Below are 21,730 nucleotides of genomic sequence, written 5' to 3' on the forward strand. Positions count from 1 at the left end.
TATGCACAGATTATGCTGGGTTTCTTTTGGTTGTTGTTTTATTCCTTTTTGTTTTGTTTTGTTTTGTTTTTTTGAGATAGCCTCACTAAATTGCCCAGGCTGATCTCAAACTTGTGATCCCCCTGCCTCAGCCTCCCAAAGTTCTGGGATTATAAGCGCTAGGTTATGCCAGTTCATATTTCAACCTTTTTCCTATTGTGTGGCCATAAATTTATATTCTCTTTCTGTGACAAAGCAGAACAATCTAAATACATAGTCACTGACTTATTCATTGCAGGCTTACTGAGGGCCTGCTCTATGCTAGGCACTATTTCAGGGACTTGGGTTGTGTCAAGAATAAAACTGGCCAGGGATTTAGCTCAGTGGTTCCGCCGCCTGGGCAAGGACCTGAATTTGATCCCCGGTACTAAAAAAAAAAAAAAAAAAAACTGGCACTGGAGATGTAGCTCAGTGGTAAAGCACTAGCCTAGCACGCATAAGACCCTTGGTTTAATCTCCAGGACTAGGATGGAGGGGGGGGGACAGGAAAGAATATTTAAAACTAATAAATAAAAGTCTTACCTTTATAGCACTTCTAATCTAGGAGGGATATACTCTGGTTTCTCTTCACATGATATAAACCTTTCACCCTTTACTAAACTAGGAGCATTAGTAGATATCTAAGTACATGCGAGGAGAAAAGTAAAGCAGCAATGGAAATAGAAAATGAATGTATGAATGTGTGTCTGTACGTTTTGATTTAGGGAAACCAGCCATGGAAGGCCACACTGAGAAGCTGACAGTTGAATCAAGATCTGAAGAGACTCAAGAAGCAAAACATTAACTGTGGGGCAAAAACCTCCCAGGCAGACGGAGTAGCTGGAGCTGGGCTAGCGTTGGGGAATCTGCTGAGGTGGGGTGCCCGGCCCGCAGGCAGAGATCAGTCACCGGGGAGGGGAAGGCAGGACAAGGACCAAGAGGCCCTACATTGTAGGGCTTTGAAGACCGCTGAAGGACTGTGGCGTTTACCATGAGGAAAACGAGGCACCATTTCTGAACAGCTCCATGGAGCGAGCTGATGCAAACGGACCTACGCATTCCTAGGACTTGTTTGAAAGAGGAACCTTTTTAAAAACATTGCTCTAAAGATCTGAGGATGGATCCAGGCCTTCGGACACCTGGGCCTGGCTGCCTCCATTGGCTGTAAAGCCCAGGGAGACCACGAGCTGGGGCTCATGCGATGGGGAAACAAGGGGTAGAGCAGGAAGAAGGTTTAGAACAGACAGAAGTAAGTTTGAGAGCCAGGAGCAGATAAACCTTGAGACTGGGTGTGCTCCCCAGAGACTATTCAGGGGAAATTCCAAGGACTGAGCCCTAGAACATTCTGACACAGTGGAGAACTAAGAAGAACCAGTAAGAACACAAAGGAAACCAAAGTATTTTCATTTTTAATAATAAACTATATCATATATAACATTGCCTCTTCATTTACATGTGAAACCAGTTGTGAATTTCAATGCTTTAACTTTGAATTTTGGGGATCCTTGTGAATCTATAGTCATTATGGAAACCAAAAATATGGGCTTCTTCTTGATGAATTTTTTTTTTAATTGGACAAGGTCTTTCTAAGAAGTCTAGGCTGACCTTGAACTCTTTCTATAGCTCCCAGCAATTGGGAGGCTGAGGCAGGAGGATCTCTGTAAATTTGAGGCCAGCCTGGGATACATAGTAAATTCAAAATCAGTCTGAAAACTTGTCTTAAAAACAAAACAAATGAACAAACCTCAAATGTTTAAACAAAAAGTATGATATGGTATTGACTTTTCTGTACAGTTTTTTTAAAAGTTCAGGTAGGCCTAAAACTCACTTCATATGTAGCCTAGGCTGGCCTCGAACTCATGGCAATCCTCTTCCCTGACTTGATGGCAATCCACTTTCCTCTGCCTTCTGAGTGCTGGGATTACAGGCATACACCACCACACTATGTAGCCTAGGCTGGCCTCAAACTCTCAGTGATCCTCTAGCTTTAGTCTCCGGACTGCTGGGACTACAGGCATGTGTCGCCATGACCAGACTATAATTTTTGATCATAAAAAATCAGGATCTTCTAGTCCTTTGACCAAAGAAAGGTGACTTGAGTAATTTAATAATGGCTGTGTATCCAGGTATCCACATGACCTCTAGTTAGTAAATACTCTGTGCTGCTTTCTTGTGAACTGTTGATCCTGAGGAATTTTCTCCACGTCCCAACTATGGAATTAAAATATGCCAACCGCTTCATAGAAACCAGATTTATGTTTCAGGAAAATGGATATTGATTGCTTTTTGAGTGTTTAGTGAGCCCCTCACCAGCTATTTTTGCCCGCTCCCTTCCCCACTCATCTAGGAATGAGTATTAAGAATTCAAAAGCATTGCATTTGGATCCAGAAGATAGCTATGGTGCTGATATAGTCTTGTGCTGCATGCTAACACGTTTTTGTTGTTGTTTTGTTTTGGTATATTTTTCTGAGACAGGATTTTGCTATGTAGCCCAGGCCGGCCTCAAACTCACAAAGGTCCTCCTGCCTCAGCCTCCCCAGTGCTTAGGATTATAGGCGTGTCCCACCATGCCCGGTTTATGCTAGCACTTTTAAAATTTCCACAAACTATCAGGAGGTAGCCACTAAAACGCAAAGTCCTAAATCACTATTTTCATGCAGCTGTTGTGAAACACCTCATATGTACCATTTAAAACCCAGTGCAATCATTTTGCCTCTAGCCTCAACCATTACCTAATATTATTAAGCATTCACTATGTTCAAGAGACAGGCGTTGTACCGAGAGCCGGAGAAAAGAAAGAAAAAACGACAGTAACGCCACAACCCAAAACTCACAAACCAAAATAACGGCATAAGACTAACCACTGAGTAGAAAAAGATGTTTTAATAGTAAAGCCCTTGGGGGCAGCGCTTACTCCCAAACACACAGATCTGTGCAGGGGTCTGGCATTTAGTAATCCCCACTACCCACCCTGCAGGCCTAGGTTGCAGAGCTGTACCTCCTGCGTCGCTTGTGTATGGGCGTTGCCACGTGACAGGCTCGGACCAATCAGCAGCCAGCAGGCCGCAGGTCTGCCATAAAAGCGCAGGCGCAGCCAGCAGGCGGCAGCCATTTAGACTAGAGCTGGTGGCGATCGAGGTCGGTCAGAGAGGAGAGAAACGCTGCCTTGACCCGCTGTCTTGTGCAAGCAGGAAGGGTCCATCAGTTAAAGTCTTTTTTTCTAAAAGGTAATAGAGATTCTACAAGTGGCTCCAAGCTAGCTGCCCGTCTTGTGGGACCCTGGGGAAGAACAACCGTTTTTCCCCTCTCCCCTCCCCCATTCACAATGGGCGACGAGCAAGGCAGTTGTGGGGAACCCGCCGAGGTGCGAGTGTGAAGCCCAGATGAGCTGTGACTCGCTTCCGTTTGACCTTACAAACTGTAAGCCGATGGACCCTTTTGTACCCTTCCCCATCCCCCACCCACCCCATGCTTGGTTTTTCTGCAAGGGTGGGGAGTAGAGGTGGGAAGGAAGGTTGGGGTGAGGTCCACAGAGGTGCACACTTGGACTGGATTGCTCTTGGGACTGTAAGCTGGGCATGGCAGAAGAGTTTAACTGACATCTGTGTTTAGTCTGTTGACTTTTGGGACAGAAAGGTTGTGCTCTTCGTTGATTTATTCATTCAGCTAACTTTATTAAATCTTCGGTACATGAAAAAAGCCTGCTGGGGGCTGTAGAATCAGAGGTGAGTCTGACCTCAAGTGCTGCCCTGTGAGTGAAATGTTTTGGAGGTATGGAGGAGTTTGTAGAGCATGGTGGCACAGTGAAGAATTGGGATTTTTGAGGGCGGATAGTGAGACAGGGTCGCGCTATGCATCCCAGTCTCGCCTCGAACTCATTGTGATCATGCGCCACCAACTTGGCTCAGAATTGTGAATTTTTGAGTGGCTGAGCCGATGTCAGCTTGAGTGGACCAGCAAGAGAAGAGCCAGGTGAGATGTACCGGGGGCATACGATAAAGTGTTAGGATGAGCCGGTTAGAACAATAGAGATGTGCCCCACACTGTCAGATTTTAGCCGGCGGTGGGCGGTGGGCGGCGGGGCTTGTGTCCAGAAAGTTCTCGGCAATGGAAAGCGGTTGACGGGTTTAGTTAAAGCAGGTATCAAACTGTGAAGGATAGTGGATTGGAGAATGCTCTCGCTCTATTTATTGATTTACTTTTATTATTTTTTTGAGTCAGGGTCTTGCTGTATAGTTCAGGCTGCCTCATTCACATGTTGCCCAGGCTAGCCTCGAGCTCAGCGGTGATCCTTCTGATTCAACCTCCCCAGTGCTGGGATTTTAGATGTGTGCCACCACACCCAGCTTAAAGAATGGTCCTGAACAAGAGTCAGAACATTACCATTACATTATGTGAGAAGTGACAAATGATTAAACAAAAGCAGAGGTTTGGGAGATGGAGAGTTTAATATCCAGAATATATAAATTTATATTTAGCATTCATTTGTATAAAGATATTTGTTAACTTGGAGTGGCTGAGATTTGCATAAGGAAAAGTATAAATTTATTTAGGAGGAGGATTTGAGACTGGGTCTCTCTATGTAGTTTAGGCTAGTCTTGAACTCATCGTGTAACCCGGGCTGGCCTTCACCTCATGGTGATCCTCCTGCCTCAGCCTGCCGAGTGCTGGGATTACAGGTGTGTGCTACCATGTCCAGTTGCTTTATAAGTTATAGAATTTGGAATATGGTATCCTGGAAACCAGAGTAGAGTTTTAAGAGAGTCACAATAATAGTCAAGTAGCATGTTACTGAAAGGCCAAGTAAGATTTGGAATCCACTGGACTTAATAACTAAACATGGTGAGTGTTAATCTAGTATGTGGGGAGTTTAAGTGGAATAGTGAGGAAAGCCGAGTGTAAATTGAGGAGTGAAGACAAAGTAGTTTTGCTGTATGCCCTGGTATGAGACAGAGGAGGTTGAGTCTACAAGCAAATAATAGATTAAGGGAAAATGTTAAGATTTGGAGCAATCAGAGTATTCAGTCCTGATTTTGCAGAGATTTGAATGGCATCATGAAAATTCCAGTCATCTGAAGTGAAGGAGTTTTAAGGAACTTGAGAAAGTGTATATAGAGAGAGGCTAGTATAGAAATGTTGAAAATAGCTCCAGAAGTGTGTATGTGTTGGTGCATACTTGTAATCCAAGCTACTTGGGAGGCTGAAGAAAGAGGGTAGAAAACTCATGGCCAGCAACTTGGGCAACAAGGCACTTTAGCAGCACTTCCTCAAAATTTTAAAAAAAAATTGCAAAAGTAGCTCAATGGTAGAATACTTGCCATGTGATTACCTGTTTGTTTTGTTTTGTTTTTTGTTTTTTAAGTTGAAGATAGAAAAAAGAAAAAGCAACGACCTTCACAAGTGAGTATTGTCTTAGTCTCAGGACTCAAGAGTTCTAGACAGGAAGGTTCCTCAGACTGAATGAGTAAAAGCATTGTCCCAGAGAGGACTCATATATAGACTATATAAAGGACTCAAAGAAATTAAACCCTCCCAAATTTAAAGGCCCAATCAAAGAATGGACATCTGGAGAATAGCTACCTCTCAGATAAAGAAGGACAGCCAATAAATAACATGAAAAAATATCCAACATCACTGAGAAATACAAATTAAACAACATGTAAATTCTATCTTACACCAGAAAGAATGGCTTTCAAGAAACGCACCATTTTCAAAGGCTAGTGAGGCTGCAGGGGAAAAAGGAATCCTTCATTTTTGGTCGGAAAGTAAACTGGTACAACCACTATGGAAATCAGTATGGAGATTCCTTAAAAAAACTAAAATTAGAGGTTCCATTTGATTCAGCTATTCCCTTTCTAGGTATCTTCCCAGAAGTATTAAAAATTGTACCACAGTGATACACGCATACCCATGTTTAAATAGCACAATTTATAATAGCTAAATCTTGACAATAGTCTATATGCCCATCAAAATGTATGAATGGATAAAGAAAATGTGATATTTATATAACTGGATGCAACTCGATACCATAATCTTAAATGCAATAAATCAGACAAAGTTTATCTCATTGTTTCTGTTGTGCAAGAAAACCAAAGTATATATAAGGAACAAAATGGGGGAGATACTAGGAAGTATAAAGAATTTGTTTAAATGGGAAGGGGAACAAGAAATGCGTGGGGGAGGGAAGGAAGGAAAATGGGTTTAAAGAAATAAAAGAATTGAAGGAAAAAGTAGTGCTTATTTGAAAGGGGAGGGAAGCAAGGGTTGGAGGGAGGGGAGAAGGACAAAAAAAGAATTAGGATGTGCTATGTACGCATACAAATCCCCCATGGTGAATGTGTTCATTATGCACTGCAAACATGTACTAATGAAGAAATAAATTTAAAAAAGCATTTTCTCAGAAGTTCATAGAAATATATCTGTATTTGTATATATTTTTATATATGCAATGATGTATTTACCAGGATATTCGATGGAAAATTGCTTACAATAGTTAAATGACAATAACCATATGTCCACATCCATATGATAATATACTATACAGTTAAATTAGCCAGGCAGATGGTACATGCCTGTAATCCCAGCACTCTGAGAGGCTGAAGCAGGAAGATTGAAAGTTTGAGCCCAGAGTGGGCTAATGATTTAGCCAGACCTTGTCTTAATAAAAAAGGGCTGGAAGCTGGGTGTGGTGGTACACTCCTGTAATCCCAGCACTTGGGAGGCTGAGGCAGGAGGATGCTGTGAGCTCGAGACCAGCCTGGGCTACATAGTGAGTTCCAGGTCAATCTCAACTACATAGTGAGACCCTGTCTCAAAAAACAAAAAGGGCTGGAGATGTGGCTCAGTGTAAAGGCTTGAGTTCAACCCCTAGAACTGGATAAAAAGAATTGGGCAGCGCCGGGCGTGGTGCACATGCCTGTAATCCCAGCACTCAGGAGGCTGAGTCAGGAAGATCACTGTGTGTTCAAGACCAGCCTGAGCTACATAGTGAATCCAGGTCATTCTCAATTACACAGTGAGACCCTGTCTCAAAAAACAAAAAACATAAAAGGGCAGCAATGTATGTGCTGTCCAGGGACATTTTCTAAGAAGTGCAAAAATACACATTTTTGTCTGTATACAAAATTTCTAAACAGTAGGAGAGACCTGGTTAGTTGGCAGATAAGGATGGGATGGTGTAAAATTTCTCTGTTTGCTATTTTCATCAAAATTTCATGCTATGTGGATCTTAAAATTCAAATAAACATTTTGTTTTTCTGGTTTGCCTTTTTTTGTTTTTTGTGTTAGAAATCCTTCAATTTTGCACCAAAAATCTCTCTGGAATTTCCAAAGTTATTTTGTAATGAGTTATTGATTGAACAAAAAGGATGTGGTTTTTGAGGCAACTTATTCGTAGAACTATGGGGCGATCTGACAAGGGGTTACTACACTATTGCACAATAATACTCAACTAAGAAAACCAGAACATTTCATAATCCTTTATGGAATATTGTCTTTGGTTGTTACTGCATACTATTCAATTCTTGACAGTAGATTCATCTACTTGTGATGTCTTTTTAGAATCATATCCATGTGCAAAAGTGTTTTCAAAGCAGAATAACAAAATGACAGCTCACTTTACACATAAATGGAGACACATAGGACAGGCAATAGATTATGTGAGATTGCTTGTATAATGTTATTTTTTATTGTGAGACAGGGTCTCTTAAAGTAGCTCAGTTGCTTAGGTTGGGCTTGAATTCTCCTGCCTCTGTGTTCCAGAGTGCTGAGGTTATAGGCATGTGCCAATGCCTGACTAAGTTATTTTTTTAAAAATTTAAAAATAAGAAACATTAAAATATTTTGAACATAAGGTGGAATAATTACAAAGAATACTTTGTAAATGGAAAAATTTCTTAATCTATTACTGTATATATTACCGTAGGTACTTAATCTATTACTTCATCTCACATTTGAAAGAAGGGCCTCCAGCCAAGGAATGCCACATATTCAACCCCGAGAAGATAATCAGATTATATAATATTAGCTATTGTGCCCAATGACAATTACCAGAAGTCTTTTTGTTCACTTTCAGTCTATCTTTCAGACTCTGTCATCGAATACATTAAGCTTATTAAAGTTTTCAGACAATACCATCATCGTCATTTTTGTTTTTCTGTGTAGATTTCTTCCTTCGGGCTTTTAAAACACATTAAAGATAGGCCCATTCACGCTAAGCTTTTTGAATATACATTTTCTTCCCTCCACAATCACCATACTATTATTACACCTGTCAAGAAGAATAATTACGTTTCCCTAAATTATCCCCAAAATGCCAGTTGTAACTGATCTTTCATTTGATATAGGACAAGTTGAATTTATTATGTTGTTTAATGTAGAATAGTTCCTCCAAAGAAGGCTGTGGCTAAGCATGGTAGTACACAGGAGCAAACCCAACCACACAGGAGCCTGAGGCAGGAGGCTTGCAAGTTCAAGCCTAGCCTGGACAACTGTCTCAAAAAAAAAAAAAAAAAAAAAAAAGTTGTCTCCAAGGTAGGGTGGCATGGCAGAGAGGCATCACAGAGGAGAAACAGTTCATGGAAAAGCAAGGTAAGCAGAAGGCAAAAAGCAAGAGACAAGCAACAACCATTTTTTCCCCTTTTATTTTATTAAGGCTACACACCCTTAGGGCAGGTAGTACTCACATCTACAATCTTAACATCGAATCCTTGATCCCAGCATAATGCATCCTAGATCCAGCCACCTCCAAAAAGGCCCACCTGTGACTGCATGAGACTTTAGGGGAACATCTAGGTACAATCCATAACCGGAAAGTTTTATTCATTTTTCATTTTGTTTTGTTTTTTGGTTGGTTGGTTTGAAGAAGGGTCTTCCTATGGAATTCAGTCTGGCCTTGAGCTCCCTATGTAGCCCAGGTGGACTTTAAACTTGAGGTGATTTTCTTGCCTCCACCTCCCAAGTGCTGGGATTACAGGCATGCACCACCATATCTAGCTTGGGAAGATATTTTTCAGGAAAAAAATTAAGGTACTGGCTACAGTATGTCTGTATGACAAGATACTAGCTGATATAATTACAGATAATTAAATGTGGAAAAGGAAAAAGGCAGAACAGAAAACATTGCATAGTCTTTTACTTTAAAATTGTTAATTAACAAATATACTTAATTAAAATATTTAATTGACATACACATTCAAAGTGTATGATGTGATTTCAAATATATTTATGCACATGATAGATTATCAAATTAAAACATTCACCATTATCCTGAGATACATTAGATCAGCGCATTTTATAACTGAAAGGTTGTGTCCTTTAATCAGAACCTCCTCTTTTTCCTCTATCTCCCAGCCCCTGACAGCATTCTACTCCATTTTTGTTGTTTATTTAAATCCAAGACCTTGTGCATGCTCAGTACATGTGCCCTATAACTGAGCTACATCCCCCACCTGGCTACCTTTTTTGAGTTTGACTTATTTAGATTTCATTATCGGATATTTACTTGCAAATATTTGCTTTCATTCTATAGGCTTCATTGTGTTGATTGCTTCCTTTGCTATATAGAAGCTTTTTTAGTTTTATGTAGTGCCATTTATTTATGCTTTTGTTGTCTGTGCTTATGGTGTCATAATAATCATCACCAAGGCCAGTGTCAAAGAATTTTCTCCTATTTTTGTAGAGCTTTATTACTTCAGAGCTTACATTCAAGTAATTCATTCTGTTAATTTTTATATATGGTGCAAAACGAGAGTTCAATTTCACTCATGTATGGATTTTCTGTTTTTTTAGCACCATTTTCTGAAGAGCCTTTCTCTCCATTGTGTATTTTTTGTCAAAGATTAGTTGACCTTACATACATGTGTTTATTTCTGAGTTCTCTGTTCTGTCCCATTGGTCCATGTCTGTTTTTATGTCAATATAATAAAAAATCTTAATAATATTTTTTATTAATAATGATTTTATAATGTAGTTTGAGAGCAGGAGAGGAAATGTGATACTCCAGCTTTGTGTGTTTGGTTTCTTTGGTTTTGGTTCTTGGTTTATTTGAGACAGGATCTCACTGTATATTCTAGACTAGCTTTGAATTCACTATGTAGTCCAGGCTGGCCTTTAACTAGCAGTAATCCTCCTGCCTCAGCCTCTGGAATGCTGCAATTACAGGCATGTGGCACCATACCTGACTCCAGTTTTATTTTAAGATTGTTTTGTTAGTGGGCATGGTGGTAGATGCTTATAATCCCAGCATTCTGGGAGGCTGAGGCAGGATTATAGCCAAGTTTGAAGACAGCCTGGGCAATTTAGTGAGTTCCTCTCTCAGTGAAAAATAAAAAAAAAGGGAGATGTGAAATGTTTGTATGTAGCTCAGTGGTAGAGCGCCCCTGGGTTTGATGCCCAGACCCACAATAAATAAATAATTAATTGATTGCTGGATTGCCTTTAGGATTCTTTTTTCTATTTCTGTGTGATTCTTATTTCTTTTTCTATTTCTGCTATTGGAATTTTGATAGAGATTACATTGAATTTTTAGATCACTTTGGATAGTATGAATATTTTCACAGTATTAATTCATCCAGTCATTGAACACGAGTATCTTTCATTTAATTGTATTTTCTTCAGTTTTTTTCATCCGTTGTAGATTTCAATGTACAGATCTTTAGGCTCCTTGTTAATTTTATCCCAAAGCATTTTATTTTATTATAGTTTTTGCAGTGTTAAAGAGCAAATCCAAGGCCCCGTATGTGCTAGATAAGTGCTCTACCTGAGCTGTACCACAGATGTGCTTTTTAGATAGTTTGGTTGTATGTATAGAAATGAAACTGACTTTTTTATTATGTTGATTTTTGTATCCTGTAACTATTGAATCTGTTCATTGGTTCTAAAAGTTTCTTAGTAAAATCTTTAAGGGTTTTAAAGTATGTATTTTATCAACAGATAACACTCTCCAATTTGGATTTTCTTTTTGTGGTTTTTGTCTCAGTAGTATCGTTGTCTGGTAAAAATATGCTGGGGGGAAGAGAAGGAGCGAGAATGATGGGAGCTAAAGTCAGATTAGTTGACGATCCCCTCTCTTACCTGGACTACTTCAGAAGCCCCTTACTTGCCTGTTCCAGTCCTGCTCTCTTCAGTCTTTCCTTGACCTGCATTTAGAGAATAAAATTTAAGTTCTTACTGTTGCGAAGAAGTCTATGTAATCTAGCCACTGTCTGCTTTTTTTTTTTATGCTACTCTCCCTTGTTGAGATCCTGTCTCAAAAAACAAACTACTTTCTCCTTTCCTATACTCTGCCATTAAGCATACAAAGTCTGTTCCTATCTACTTCAGTTTTTTCTTCCTTGAAACCTATCTAGAGTATCACTTTAAACAAATTTGTTATATGTAAGAACTTAAAGCTGAATCATTCTTTTTCCTCCTCCCTCTCTTGTTCCTTCCCTCTTTCTTTCTCTGAGTTTAATTTTACTTTCATTTTTACTGTTAACATTTGGTGCTAGGATCTTGCTCATACTAAGCATACTCTACTATTGAGCTACACTCCCAGTAACTGTGAAATGTTTGTATATATGTATGTTATGCATGCATGTATGCATGTATTCTGGTATTGGAGATTGAATTTATGGCCTCCACATGAGCAGTGAGCTATATCCTAGACCAGAGATGGTGAATCTTTTAGAGCTTTCAAGGATACAAACAGCCACTGTGATTCATGTGCCCATCGGTTCACCACCACTGCCCTAGATCTATTTTTGAGACAGGCTGGAACCTGGTATTATAGGGATGTGCCATTGTTCCTAGCTGAATTGAGTTTTTTTAAAGTCACTTTATTTAAATTAGCCAGGAAAGACAAAAAGAAGAGAAAAATTAGCCAGAAAATCCTTTACTTTTCTCCATTAAGTTAAAATTGTAGGATATTTGTACGCTAATGATATGCTTAACAATCCTTGCTTTTTCTTGTTTTTGTTTTGTTTTTTTTTTTTTTTTGGTACTGGGGATCGAACTCAGGACCTTGCGCTTGCAAGGCAGGCAGCGGAACCTCTGAGCTAAATCCCCAGCCCCCTTGCTGTTTCTTTAACCAAGAATTTATACTTTTCCTACTAAGACCTCAGTTTGTGTTTTGAAAGGCAGAGAAATTTTCTGTGAACTGTTGAAGTAATTTAAACCATTTTAAGACTGAAATACACATAAATGAAACAACTTATATTACTTATTTTAACAAGGTTGGTATTTGTTTAAAATTTAATTTGTTGTTTTACCCCTTTTTTCCTGTGTTAAGTGTGTTTTAAATATGGTGTCTTTTTCTTTGTAGTTCCTGTGAGAACCATTTTTAGTCTAACTGGCTAGCCATGGAGTGGTGCATCCTGTGATGGTAGCTACCTGGGTGGGTGAGGCAGGAGAATCACTAGTTTCAGGCCAGTCTGGGCAACTTAGTTAGACCTTAGCTGAAAACAAATATATAAAAATGGCTGGGGATTTAGCTCAGTGCTGTCTGAGTTCAATCTCAAGTACCACAAACAAAAAAATTTTAAGGTGTTTCTAAAGTACTCATTTCTTCTTTTTCAGGACATAGAGAATTAGAGTATCCAGATTTGAAGTAGTTAACAATGTCCCTGCCAAGTCGACAAACAGCTATTGTTAACCCACCTCCACCAGAATATATAAATACTAAGAAAAATGGGCGACTAACGAATCAACTGCAGTATCTACAAAAAGTTGTCCTAAAAGCTTTATGGAAACATGCTTTTTCTTGGCCTTTTCAACACCCTGTAGATGCTGTGAAACTGAAGTTACCTGTAAGTATGTCTCAGGTCAATTTAAGAAATAACCAGTCTCTAACATTTTATATATATATATACATATACATATATGTATATGTATATATGTGTGTGTGTGTGTGTGTGTGTGTATTTATATACACAGGCACACATATACTTTTACTTACATTTATTTTATGCTGAATTTAACCTCAGGTAATGTTATTGTTCATTTCCTTCTGTGATATCTTTTTCTGTGAAAGATACAGGTCTAGTTTTAATCTTTAGCATGTGGAAAGCCAGTTTTCCCAGCACCATTTATAAAAGAGGCTATCTTTCTTCCAGTTAAGGTGTTTGGCTTTTTGTCAAAGATAAGGTGGCTGAGTATGTTTGGAATTGTTTCTGCATCTTCTGATCTGTTACAGTGATCCTCAGGTCTGTTTTTTTGCCAGTACCATGCCAGGGTTTTTGCTTTGTAGTATAATATCAAGTCAGGGATTGTGATGCCACCTTCCTTGCCTTTGTTACCCAGAATAGCTTTTTGTTGTTATTGTTGCCCAGACCTATTCTAAGACTCTTCTGGTTCCAAATGAATTTTAGGATTGTTTTCTCTAATTCTGTGAGATGTGCTATTGGGATTTTGATCGGCATTGCATTAAATCTGTATAACAATGTTGGAAATATGGTCATTTTCAACTAAGAACAAGAAATATCTTTCCATTTCCTGATATCCCTCTTCAATTTCCCTTTTCAGAGTACTATAGTTTTCAGTGTAAAGGTTTATTACTTCCTTTGTTAGATTGATTCCTAGGAATTTTCATTTTTTTAAATGGTATTGTGTAAGGTATGGTTTCCCTAATTTGTCTCAGCGAGTTTGTTGTGTTCAGGAATGCTACTGATTCTTCTTTTTTTTAAATTAATTAATTTTATTGATACATTTAAGGTATACAGTGTAATGACATTTATTGGAAATTTCATAATCCATCTTGGTTCTTATTTTTCCCCATTCTCCTGCCCTCCCTTCAACCTCTCCACCCTCCCCATCTATAAATAAAGACTTTGTTTCCATTTTTCCTTTTTCCCATGTTAATTACATTCCCATCTTTCTTTCCCCATACCCCTCCCATTTCCCCTTCTCCTTTGCACCTTTTCTTCCTATTTCAGCTTTTAGAATATTGGTTCTTGAGTGTTGACTTTGTACCCAGCTATACTGAATTTGGTTATTAAATCTAAAAGTCTTTTGTTGGACTTTTGGGGGTTTTCTATGTAGAGTATCATGTCATCAGCAAATAAGGATCATTTAACTTCTTCCTTTCCTATCCATATTACTTTTATTTCTTTCTCTTGTCTAATTGCTCTGGTTAATCTTTGCAGAACTATATTGAACAGGAGTGGTGGGAGTGGGCATACTTGCCTTCTTCCTGATTTTAAAGTGAAAGCTTTCAATTTTTGTCCATTTAGAATGATGTTGGCTGTTGGTTTGTCACAGGTGGCTTTTATCAGATTGAGATAAAGACCATTGACTCAAATTTTCTGTAGGGTTTTTGTCATGAATGGGTGTTGGACTTTGTCAAACACTTTTTCTACATCTATTGAGATGATCATATGGTTTGTGTCCTTGGCTCTGTTAATATAGTGTATACATTTATTGATTTGGACCATCCCTGAATTCCTGGGATAAAGCCCCCTTGGTTGTGGTGTATAATCTTTTTGATGATCTGTTGTGTTCTGTTTGCCAGTGTATTATTTAGGATTTTTGCATCTATGTTGATTAGGGAGATTGGTCTGTAGTTTTGTTTTGTGGCTGGTTCCTTTTCTGGGTTTAGTATCAGGGTATGCTTGCTTCCAGGAATGACTTTGAGAGTATTGCTTCCGTTTGAATTTCATTAACGAGTTGGAGGAGTAGCAACATTAGGTCTTCTCTAAATTTGTTGTAGAATTCAGCAGTGAATCTGTCAGGGCCTGGGCTTTTCTTCATTGGTAGGTTTTTAATTACTTCTTCAATTTCATTAACTGATACTGGGCTGTTTAGAATTTTTATATCTTCGTGATTCAGCTTTGGTAATTCATGTGTATCTAGTTTTCTGTTCGTTTCTTCTGTTTTCCATCTTACTCAAATATAGGCTTTCGAAGTAAGTATTCATGATCTTCTGCATTTCTTCTGGATCTATTTTGATTTCACCCTTTTCCTAATTGTATGAATTTGAGCCTTTCTTTTTTATGATAAGGTTGACTAAGGGATTGTCAGTTTTAATCTTTCAAAGAACAAACTCTTTGATTCAATGATTCTTTGTATTGTTTTCTTAGTCTCCATTGCATTGATTGCTGCTCTAATCGTTATAATTTCTTCCCTGGTATGAGCTTTGGGTTTAACTTGCTCTTCTTTTTCGAGAAGTTTGAGGTTGATTATTTGAGCTCGTTCTGTTTTTCTAATATGGGAATTTACCGCTGTAAATTTCCCTCATAGGACCTTTTTCATTTCATCCCATAATTTCTAGTATATTGTATTAGTATTATCATTTAATTATAGAAACTGTCAGATTTCTTCTTTAATTTCATCGGTGACCTGTTGGTTGTTTAGGAGGGTGTTAATTTCCATGTGTTTCTGAAGTTTTTGTGGTTTCTTTTGCTATTGATTTCTAATTTAATTGCACTGTGGTTTGATAATATGCATGGGATAATTTCAGTTCCTTTGCATTTACTGAAGCATGTTCTGTGAGCTAGTAAGTGGTCTGTTTTCAAGAACATCCTGTGTGCGGCAGAGAAGAATGTATATTCTGTTATTTTGGTGTAGTACACTCTATAGACATCTACTAAGTCTATTTGTTTAAAAATTTGGTACTGTTCTGATATTTGCTGGTTTTTTTAATCTCCTGATCCATCTATTTGTGACAGTGGAGTGTTAAGGACCTACATTACAACTATATTAGTGCTTATTTGATTTTTCATGTCTGTTAATATTTGTTTGATATAATTGGGTGCATTGGTATTTGGTACCTATATATTTGATTGTTATCTCCTCCTCTTGGATTGTTCCTTTTACAAGGATGTAGTGACCTTCTTTGTCTCTGTTAATCAGTCTTGGCTTAAAATCTACTGTGTCTGCAAACAGAATAGCTACCCCCGATTTTTTCTGGGTTCCTAACATGTGTTTTCCATCCTTTGACTTTCAGTGTATGAATTTCTTTTTGAATTAAATGTGTTTCTTGTATGCAGCATATTATTGCATATTGTTTCTGGATCCAGTCTGCCAGTCTCTTCTGATTGGTGAATATAGATCATTTACATTGATAGATATAACTGAAATATATTGGCTTATATTTGTCATGTTATTTTCTTGCTCTTGGTTCCCTCTGTTCAGTTGCTTGCCCTCTCTGGTAGTATTCATGGAGTTGTAGTCCTTATTATCTCTTTCTAGAATGTCCTTCAGAACATTGGTGAAGTGCTGGTTTGTTGGTCATGGATTTCTTTAGGTGTTCTTTGTCTTGGAAGTACCTTATTTTTCCATCAGTTTTGAAAGGTAGTTTTTCAGTATACATCAGTCTGGGGTGGAGGATTTTTGGTTTTTGGTTTTTTAAGGCTTGAAATACTTCATGCCAAGCTCTCCTTGACTTGAGGATTTGCATTGAGAAGCCTGCTGTGATTCTGATGGGCTTTCCTTTATAGGCCATTTCTTTTCTCTAACAGCTTTCACTATTCTATTCTTGTGCTGAATTTCTGGAATCGTGATAATTATATTCCTTGGTGTAAATTTATTTTGGTTATAGCTCATTGAAGTTCTGCATGCCTCACTTATTTGTGTGTCAAATTCTTTTTCCATGTTTTGGAAGTCCTCTGCCATTATGCTTTAAACAGGCTTGTATGGCATTTGCATCTATAACTCTCTCATTGACCCCAGTCAATTGTATATTGTTGTTCTTTGCATCCTCTTGCAATTATTGGATTGATTTTTCGTGATCCCTTGCCATTTTTAAGATATCTTTCTTTTCATGGTCATTAACTGCCTTCATTCCTGCCTTCTAGTTCAGAAATTCTGTCCTCCAATCTATTGCTTATACTTTCAGTGGAATTTTTAAATTTCCTGGATATCTTTTTTAATCTATTTCATGAATTCCATTTCTTTCCTATATTGAACATTAATGATTTCCATCGTTTTTCCAAGTTTTCTAGTTTTTAATTTGTGTCTACTCTGGACTCATCAAGCACGCCATTCATTTTGAGCATTTTTTTTTTAACCTGAGAGTTTATTTTTCTCTGTTATTTCATGCATCTGTTTTACTTCTGCTTCTGTCATCTCAGAAAATTCAGGTGGATGACTTCTGATTTCCTCTATCTTCATGTCTCTTGCAGTTGTCATAGGTAGGCTGGCGGTCTGGGATTGCATTTTGCTTCTGCATCTTGTCATTGTCTTTCTTCCATTTTGTTTTCTGTGTTGATGCTTGTAAATTTCTTATGGCAGATAGGTTTATCACTAGTATCAAGGCTCCCATCAGAAATGTCTATTTCTCAGAGATATCTTCTGGGCTTATGTGGTTCTTGGTCTTTGTGTCTGTCCCAAGAGCCTACCTTCCCAAATTTATTAAGGATCAGAAGTTGCTGTTTATTTGGTAACTGGATTGTGGTGATGGTTATGGCCCCAGACAATCTCAATATTGTCATACAAGGGAGAACAACTAATTACAACAGGTAGAACATCCTGACTAAGTACAATAAGTAATATCAATAGCCTCAAGCACAGCCTAGAAACTGACAAATTGTGGTAACTATTAATTTGGTATCTTTAACCATAAAAGAAAGTTCTATAGTTCTATAACAATCCAGCATAAACCAGGAGCTTATATGCAATGAGTTTCCCTTTAGTGGAGAGAATTTACCTTCAGGGGGACATTTAAGAGAGACTTGGGGAAAAACAGAGACAAATGAAGGGAAATGCAGTAGAAGCAAGACTGGAAGACAACAGATAATCACCCAAATATGGGTAACTGGAGAAAAGGACAGGAAAGAAAGCGTGAAGGATAAAAGCCAAAGAATATCGAAGTGAACCAGAAACAAGAGACAATTTTCACTCACATGAAAATATCATAAACTCAAGAGAAATAGCTGAGGAAAAAGAGAAAGAAAATGAGTAGAACAAGATAAACAATGGTAAAACCCTAAAAAAAAACAACAACAACAACAACAAAAAAAAACCAAAAAACCAACAGAAAGAGAAGAAAACCAACAAAGAAAGGAAAAAATGCTGAGTATGTAGCTCAGTGGTGCTGCCACCTGCCTTGAAAGCACAAGGTGCTGAGTTCAATCCCTGGTAAAAAAAAAAAAAAAAAAAAATCCTCCAAAGTCCACATTATATGGTAGTGTCCAAGACAGATAGTGTCCCAGAACTGTGCTGTGTATCCTGGCCAAGTCTGGGTACAAGTTGGATCTTGTGGTAGCTTGGGCCAGTCTTTCAGCCAGCAGTTTTTAGATGTCTCTCTCTGGCCCACCCATGCCTCCTGTGGTGGGTTGCTGTGGTGCCCTCAGTCCCTTGTATAGTTGGCTCCACTGGGTAACTTGGTCTTTGCATAGCCTCCTCTGTTTCACCCCTACTGGTACTTCTCTTATCCTGTCCCGATTCACTTGTCACCGGTGGTGGTGGTGGGGTGTTTGCCACTGCATCTTCTGTCTCCTCTCTTGGGGGTTCTTTGCTGTTGCTAAAATCCTGCAGGAATCTCTCTCAAGCCATTGGTTGCAACTCACTTCTTTCAGCTACTGCATAGTGATCCCAACTTTGGAGTGCTGGAAGGAGAAAGAAAGAAGAGCAGGTGCTGGCTGGCCCTTCTTTTGGGAAGGGAACAGAGTTCTGATTAGTCTGTTTGCCAGTAACCGTGAAATTCTCTGCCAGGCTGATGTGTCCTTTGTGTGGAGGAGGGCTAAAGAGGCAAGAGGCCTTCTTTCACAAATTATCCTATGTGGCTTGAATTAGCTGCACCTTTTCAGTCCATCAATTTCTTGGGGACTTCTTAGCTGCCTGCACCACTGTTAGCCCTATAGCTGATGCACTGTTTTATGAAGTCCTGTGCCTATGTTTTACTTAATGGATCTATTAGTCTCTTATTTCAGATTGGTTTTGGCATCAGGATGTATGCCCTTCCATTTCTTCCACTTACCTGTGTTTTTAGTTGATTTTTCTCTGAGTAGGTCCAACATGACTCTTCCTCCTTTCAGCCATTTTGAACCTATTTAAATTTTTTGGAGCTGTCATTAATGAAATTGTTTTTCTAATTTCTTTCTTGATGGGTTCATTATTGATGTAGAAGAATGTGTTTGGTTTTTGTGTGTTTATTTTGTATCTTGCCACATTGCTGAATTTGTCAGATTGTCTTAGTTACTGAGAAAAATACCACATTCCCAAAGTTAAAAGAGGAAAGGTTTATTTCAGCTTACAGTTTATAGAGGTTTCAGCCCCAAGGCAGGGTGGTATGGCAGAGGGACATCACAGAAGAGAAATAGTCCATGGCAAAGCAGGCAGGAGACAGTGCAGCAGCCAGCCTTCCTTCTTTCTGTCCCCTTATGCTCCATCCAGGTTACAAGCCTATTGATTGGTGCCAGCCATATCCAGGTTGGGGCTTCCATTATCCACACCTTTAATTCACATTCACACTCCCTAATCCAGCCACTTCCCCAACCCCCCTCTTATTAGTGCATGAAGCTTTGGAGGGACATCTAGATACAAGCCATAACACACATTTAGAAGTCTTCTTGTGGAACTTTTTGGGTCTTTTATGAAAAAAATCATATCATCTGCAAAGAAGGATATGTTGACTTCTTTCTTTCTTATTCATGTCCCTTTTATTTCTCTTGCCTAATTTCCTTTGGCTAATCTACTATATTAAACAGGAGTGATGAGAACAGATACCTTGTCTTGTTCCTAATTTTAAAAGGATTTCAAAATCCTTTCAGTTTTGCTTCATTGGGTATGATGTTGGCTGTGACCTTGTCATATGGCTTTTATCAATTTGAGGTAAGGTCCTTCTACACCTACTTTCAGCAGGACTTTTACATGAAGGGATGTGTTTGAAAGTTTTATCTGTACCTATTGAGATGACCGTGTGATTTTTATCCTTGATACTATTTATGTGTTAATATTAAATTTATTAATTTATATATGTTGAACCATCCTTGCATCCTTGCAATAAAGGCAACTTGGTCATGACATATGATCTTTTTAATTAGTTTTGAATTCTGTTTGTGCTTATTTTATTGAAGATTTTTACATCTATGATCATCAAGAATATTGGGCTAAGCTGGGCGTGGTATTACACTCCTATAATCCCAGCACTTGGGAGGCTGAGGCAGGAGGATCATTGGATTTCAAGTCCAGCCTGAACTACGTAATGAGACCCTGTCTCAAAAAACAAACAAATATTGGGCTTTAGTTTTGTTGTTCTTGAGTCCTTTCCTAGTTTTGGTCAAGATGATCTTGCCTTCATGGAATAAGTTTGGAGAATTCCTTCCCTTTTAATTACATGGAATCCTTTGAAAATATTGGTGTTAGTTCTTCTCTGAAGTTTTGGTAAAATTCAGTGGTAAATCCATAGGGTCCTGGGCTTGTTTTGGTTGGTAGAGTTTTTTTGAATGCAGCAATTTCCTTGCTTCCTAATAATCTTCTTTTGATAAGTCATATATCTAGGACTTTATGCACTTTTTCTAGATTCTCTAATTTATTGGAGTGTAGGTTTTCAAAAATAACTTCTAATAATCATTTGGATTTTAGTAGTGTTTGTTGTTATTTCACCTTCATTTCTAATTTAAACGATGTGGGTCTTCCTTCCCTTTATTTTGGTAAGTTTGTCTAAGAGTTATCCTTTCAAAGAACCAACTCTGATTCATTGATACCTTGCAGTTTTTAGTCTCAATTTTGATAATTTATCCTCTGATCTTAATAATTTCTTTCCTTCTACTGGTTTGGGGTTTGGATTGTTCTCCTTTTTCTAGGACCTTGAGATGTATCATTAGGTTATTTGGGATTGCTCTGTTACTGAAATGTAGAGACTCCTAAGTATAAACTTCTCTCTTAGAAATGCTTTCCCTATTTTCCACAAATTCTGATTTTTTTCCATTGTCATTTGTTTCTAGGAATTGTTTTCTTCTCTATTTATGTGACCCAAGACTGTATGATTCAATCTCTGTATATGTGTGTAGTTTCTGTAGTTTCTTCCATAGATTTCTAGTTTCATTTCATTGTGATCTGACAGGATTATTTTGTATTTATTGAGTCATGCTTTATGGCCTAAAATATGGTCTGTTTTGAAGAAAGTTACATTGGTTGCTGAAAAGAATGTGTATTTTGCTGTTGTTGAATGCAGCACTCTGCCGGTATCTGGTAAATCTGTTTGTTCTATAGTGTAGTTTAACTCTTGATTTTTGTTGTTTCTGTTGATTTTTTTTTTCACGTAGTTGTGAAAGTCAGACGTTGAAATCCTCCACTATGATAGTATTGGTGTCTATCTGTCCTTTTATGTAAAGTAGTCTTTGTTTTATGATATTGGTGCACTGATAGTTTGTTTATATTTCCAGTTGTTATCTCTTCTTGATGAATTGTTCTCTACCAATATGTAATGACCTTCCTTGTCTCTTCAGACCAGATTTTGTTCATAGTTCACTGTGTCAGAAGTTAGAATAACTGTTTGCTTTTGGGATCCAGATGCATGGAATATCCTTTTCTACCGTTATACTTCAGTCTGTATGTGTCTTTGTGAATATGGTGTGCTTGTTGCAGGCAACATATATTTGGGTTGTTTTTTCCTCCATTCTGCCAGTCTGTGTTTTTTGATGGAAGACTTAAGACCATTCATACTGAACAGTATTATTGAAAAGTTTGCACTGATTGCTGTCATTATATTGTTTTTCCAGTGCTTGATTCCTTTCTTTTTTTGATTTATTTAACTACTGTGCCAGTGAGATTTATTCTTTCCCTTGTTCTCAT

At 38.2% G+C, this 21,730-nt stretch overlaps 1 protein-coding gene across 7 annotated transcripts in view; it reads left to right on the plus strand.

Annotated features, from left to right (window-relative positions):
• Nucleotides 1-3,103: 3,103 nt before the first annotated feature.
• Nucleotides 3,104-21,730, plus strand: part of Brdt (bromodomain testis associated) — a 61,739-nt gene continuing 43,112 nt past the window's right edge. For 2 of the 7 annotated variants that reach the window (XM_019210791.1, XM_010644934.1), the window contains exons 1-3: nucleotides 4,734-4,861; nucleotides 5,382-5,419; nucleotides 12,575-12,804. In XM_019210791.1, coding sequence (XP_019066336.1) covers nucleotides 12,616-12,804 — 189 coding nt within the window. In that variant the 5' untranslated portion in view covers nucleotides 4,734-4,861; nucleotides 5,382-5,419; nucleotides 12,575-12,615. The other 5 variants (XM_019210793.1, XM_033758373.1, XM_019210795.1 and 2 more) reach the window with 5 other exon arrangements.

This window comes from Fukomys damarensis, unplaced genomic scaffold (assembly GCF_012274545.1).
Source record: "Fukomys damarensis isolate Sample0158 unplaced genomic scaffold, DMR_v1.0_HiC HiC_scaffold_33, whole genome shotgun sequence".
NCBI lineage: Eukaryota > Metazoa > Chordata > Mammalia > Rodentia > Bathyergidae > Fukomys > Fukomys damarensis.